General features: G+C 38.4%; 1 protein-coding gene across 1 annotated transcript in view; it reads right to left on the reverse strand.

Moving 5' to 3' along the window:
- Positions 1-1,606, reverse strand: part of calcrl2 (calcitonin receptor-like 2) — a 28,959-nt gene extending 27,353 nt beyond the window's left edge. The window contains exon 1 of the mRNA XM_062391359.1: positions 1,496-1,606. Within this exon, the coding sequence (XP_062247343.1) occupies positions 1,496-1,545 (50 nt within the window). The 5' untranslated portion in view covers positions 1,546-1,606. The remainder of the gene's footprint in view (positions 1-1,495) is intronic.
- Positions 1,607-5,528: the final 3,922 nt, after the last annotated feature.

Genomic DNA, 5,528 nt, shown 5'->3' on the forward strand with positions numbered 1-5,528 from the left:
GTGTGGGGGGTGGAGAGGTGAACGTTTCCCACGGGCAGATGCACGGTCAGACCATAGAGACGGGAATCAGCCAAGCAAAGAGCGGCTGGTCTGCGATCGATGTCTTGGGTGTGAGGACTACAACTTGGCAACACTATAGCACAGAGGGGGCAGAGGCTATTCCTGAAGACACTCCGCTCAAATGGTGCTAATCATAGACAGATACATGGAAATAGACTCTTTGCATGTGAAATAAAAAGCTGCCAGGCAAAATGAAGGTGATGCTACGGATGGTGTGTCTAGCTCATGAGGTCGAGCAATGACCCCCCCCTTTCACTTACAGAGGTGTCCTTGGGAAAGACAATGACAATGACACATACACCCCATAGTGGTGTATGTGTGAATGGGTGAAAGAGCCCCACAGAGAGCCACTCCTGCGAGTCTCTAGAGTTTACTGGTGATTGCTAATGTGCACGTAAAAGCGAATGAAAATGAGCTGGGTGAAATGCAAATGCAAAAGAAAACAAGAAAGCATTAGTCCGTGCATGCAGCCTGCTGGGAACAGGTTGGAGGTAGACACTGCTAGAGCAGTGCATCTCCACACTGCTCTACCCACATTGTCCTCCCCATTCATGCTTTGGAAGTGGACTGAACGACAAATGGAGAAGTATATGTTTCCATGGAGTGAGGACGAGCGTTTGAGATGAAATCTTTTAGCTTCTTTGGTATGGTTTTGAGTGGATTCAAGGCAAAAACCCTTAGTCATTAATATACATGAGTCATTTCTTTGCATGGACAGAACAGGTACACCTCAGTTTAAAAAAAGCTGATTCTAGCTTGTGGGAATCTCGGCGAAGGACAGGCAACCCTTTGACCTGAAAGTAAATAACCACATCACAGCAATGTCAATCTTTACTGTCCCCGACTCACTGTAAGAGCTACCTAAAGTTGACCAAGGACTCATCAGCCATCTGCTGTGTGTCATATATCTTTAGATATGATCGCAGCAGGCCTCCCTTTTATTCTACTCTATTCTACTTATGATTCTGTTTCTAATCACATGCTACACGCAACTGAAGAAGCAGGCAAGCATCCAGCTGAGGGTGTGACCTTCCTTCAACCTGCATTCATCCTCAGTGATATACTTTATCCCATGCAGGAAAAACCACAGTGGCGTGCATGTGGAAGACTGCAGAACTGTCCTCTGCAGCTTCATGATAAACTCAGTCCTATAGCATCATAGTCTATCTATGGAGATTAACTTAGAAAAGTATTGATTTACATTGTACTTACGTGTATCACAATCTTCCCACAGTAAACATATTTTTGAATTGTGTATTTCATTGCTCCAGCTATATATGTTGCCTTTCTTTTTCAAGAGGGCTAAACAGCATTGCATCTTGAGTTGTATGTGTGATCATAAATGTAACACAACCTTATTCAATAACACCACTACAATAAGTCATATGCTTGGAAGCCAGGCTTTGTAAAAAAGCAAAGACTTGTGTTGTCTTACCTTCTCAGTGAGTGAGCTGTCAAACTGACTTTTCCTCCAAATATCCCCATGCTTGCATGTCCCGAGCAGAGAAGTATCTCATGCTGCCCCTCTGTCAACACTGACAAAGCCCCAGCACTCAACAGCAACTGCAGTCAAGTCAGGCACAATACGAAATATATGGTTTCCTGTCACCACTTCCAAAATAAAGCTCTGATGTCATTCTTATTATTTAGTTTTTAATAAAGAAGGGAAGACATTTCTCCTCTGTTTTTATAAGATTATTTCGAGTAGACTTGCAATTTTTTTTCATGTATTGTTACCATACCCTCCTCTTCTGTCAGTCCTTAGCAGACTACCAAAAGATTATTATTTCTATCTAAGTCGATTGTCTGAATCAGTTTCCAAGTGAATATATTTTTAAAGAGCTTTACTCTGTCACTAAATATTGTAAAACACATAAGGCATAGAAACACTATTATCTTCTATATTAAAACTCATTGTTTGAACAATTTTTTATGAAAATTACTTTTTACACATTATTGTCCTCTACAAAATACATGACAACCTAAACATGTAACATGTAACAATACTGTATAAAATAATAGGGAATTATGGCATATTATTTTAAACATGTGTTTTTTATATTCATTTTCATGAGGTATTTTGAATTTATACCTAGCATTTTATTAATTTCATATACCATATATAACTAATTAAGGCTATAAATGCATAAATATATATTTTGTTCTGTTTCAATACCTCCCTATACTAATCATCCTGTACCACTGCACTTTACTGAAGTAAATATATCTAAAATAATGTGTTCAACCGTAGTTTTAGGTGGACGTTAGGTACATATTCTATCTCTACTTCCTATTTTTTATTTTCTATTTAATTGCCTATTTTGTTCTATTTTTACTCTTTCACGTTCTATCTTTTCTAACTAATTCGGACATGCTGCTTCAACAAAGGCTTATTTGAGGTCATTTTGTGCGTTGAGGACATTTTCTGCTACGAGAGCACAGGCATTGATTTACATTGTGGTCTGTGGCAGCGACCTGGTACAACAGCGCCACCTGCGGTTTGAAGTTGTTTGCACCAAGGGAATCATCTACAAACACAGTAAAGAAAGTCTTAAAAAAAGAAGGAATATAATATAATAACCATATTGTCATAAATATATGCTTTATTAGGGCCCGAGCCCTGAATGGTGAGTGGCCCTATTGAAATTGTAAGGATACTTCTTCTTATTATTATTGTGACGAAACTGAATTGGCTTTTTGAGGGCTTTAACATGCTGAACTTCTTACCAAACTTTGCAGAAAATTAGAAAGTGGTGAAAATGTACGTGTTCTGGAGTGATTTAAAATGGGTATGCCAAAATGGCTCAGCATCGCCCCCTGGAACCAGCCCTTATGGTTCCCATTGATTTCACAGAAATCGAAACACAGGTGTATCATGACCAGTCATAAAAAAAGTCTCAAGGGGCATTGTAAAGAACGCAACAGGAAGCCCGCCATTTTCAATTCAGTGGCCATTTGGCCATATTCCACATTTTACTTTGAAAGGGGCTTTCCCCTGTCCCAGGGCTTTCATCAGATCAACTTCAAATTGAGATGAGTGTCATCACATCAAGGTGGAGATAAAAACTGGAAAATTGGTAAAATGCCAATGGAAAATGAATAACAGGGCGCTTTATATGAAAATGTATGGTTAGCTTGTTCCCAGGCAATCTGTTTAAAAAAGATTCTTATTTTATTCAGTTCGTTTGCCTTATTATTAAAGTGAATTGGTGGATAATAATTTGTTTTCCATGTGTTCATGTCACTCAATAATATGCATCTAATTTAATTCAGGGTCAAATAGTAAAAAAAATCATTTCACTCAGGGTCTAAAAAAGTTCACCGCGCCAGGAAGGGTGAAGGCAATCGAGTCGGCCCGCCCTGCCAATATTTGTTTTTCAGGGAGTTGGAAACCCTAAAGACAAGAGTCCCAGCTTGATGACATTTACACATAAATTATGACTTGAAAACACAGCGGCCCCTGGTAGCTAAAGGAGGTGACATGTTTTATAGTTTGATGAACTGCTCCTGGCTGCTTTACAATATACATCTCAAAAGAGCTCAGTCAAGTCTTTGGATCATGGACACAATTGTGACATTTCCTCAAACCATGTAAACATTGTGCAATGAAGGATAGTCCTTCGCCAAAGGACACGATGTTGTCAAACTTCTGTCTCCTGATTAGAGTCCAAGCCTGCACAGTTCTATGTGTCAATATTTCCTCAGTGTCATAGCGCCACCTACTGATTCGCAAGGAAACAGGAAGTACTTTGTTAATCCACTCTGCATTATCCAACCGGCTCCGAACTACTGACCTATGATCACAATCCTGATCTGAACAGCTCCATGTATTAATATAAGTTCAGGGTCATAGCGTCCCCTACTGATCAATGTGAACATTTAGTTGTGGTAACATTGTCCATGCAATGCGCTTGGTCATCGATCGCTCTCTCCAACGACCGCAACAGGCTTCAACATGCGGCTGCTTTAAAACTTAGCCCTAGTTTGTATTTAGCCTTATAACCAACATAACCATGTTAGGAGTTGATATTCAAAAATAGTCAACATGAGACTAGTAAGCGCTACTGCACGGCACATAAATATTAATAACGGCGCTATAAATAATACACATTTTTATTAGTATAGCACTAATCCCAAAAAAGTGCTTTACTAAACACATGGTGATAAAACGAAACTGGACAACAAAATAAAAAATAAAAAGAAGAGAGACAACATCAAATAAAATATTAAATACCAAACAATAATGAATAAAAATGGATAACAATCTGATATAAAAAGACTTTCCTTTCCTTTTGTTGTTTAAACTGGGTCCCTGGGCCCCAAGAAGCTAGGGACACACACCCTTGACTGATCAGCCGGAAGTGGGTCTGACTTAGCAGAAGGTGTTTGTGATTAAAAGACTGAAACACCCGATTATGCTAAAGTACAAAACTCAATGATCCGTCCCAAATCCAATTTTTAATGAATAAAAATAACAAAAAAATCACAATATGTAGTAAAAGAAAAAACGCTTGTTTCAAGAACTTTCTATCAATGATTTGTGCAATCATTTTGAAAAAAGTTGAAGCCTGTTGACAATTGATTAATTTAAAGAAATAAAAATTATGTGGACTAGCATAAACAACTTACTGTAAGAAAAGTGCACTGGATGTTATCGAGCTAGCAGTATAACATTAACTGTCTTCAGCTGACCTCATACATATTCTACTCAATTCAGTCAAGTTGTCATGTCACATTATTCTCACTGGACCATATTTCTGTGTAATGTTCAGGGACAGTTTACATCAACAGAAGTTTATTTCAAGTTATTTAGCATTGGATTGAGAATTATATTAAAAGTTTGATTTTAGTGCATTTTACTTGTGTAATACCTAATTGAATCTTCTGCTCAAACTCGTTCACTGCTGCTGTGTGTTAAATGTGTTGTGTGTCATACATCAGTGTATCTGGCTCTACTGGATAAAAAAGGACTTGCTTCTCGACCACTTGTCAGAGTAAACAGTCTCACAGCTTCACACACTAACTTTAACGTAAACAAGTTTTACATTCTCAGTAAATAAATTAATGTTGAGGTGTGTCATATCTGCAGGAGAGAGAGAGAGAGAGAGAGAGAGAGAGAGAGAGAGAGAGAGAGAGAGAGAGAGAGAGAGAGAGAGAGAGAGAGAGAGAGAGAGCTTGAACTGTGGGAGAGAAAAAAAATATAAAACTAACATATAAACAAGTAGGTAAGTAAATGAACTCACTATGTTTGCACGGCACATTATTCATAGATGCAAATATTTAAAAGTCAACACGAACAGATAGAACAATGAACTGGACACATTAACAAAAGAACACAATATGTGACATGACAAAAATGTTGAAAGGTCATGTTGATGCCCGCCTGACAGGATGGTGGTTAACATTGTTTACAATAAAGTTGGGGAAAAAAACATGAGCAACTTTCCTGCCAGCGTGCGCGCGCCCCA

Source organism: Platichthys flesus, chromosome 7, assembly GCF_949316205.1.
Source record: "Platichthys flesus chromosome 7, fPlaFle2.1, whole genome shotgun sequence".
Taxonomy (NCBI): Eukaryota; Metazoa; Chordata; class Actinopteri; order Pleuronectiformes; family Pleuronectidae; genus Platichthys; species Platichthys flesus.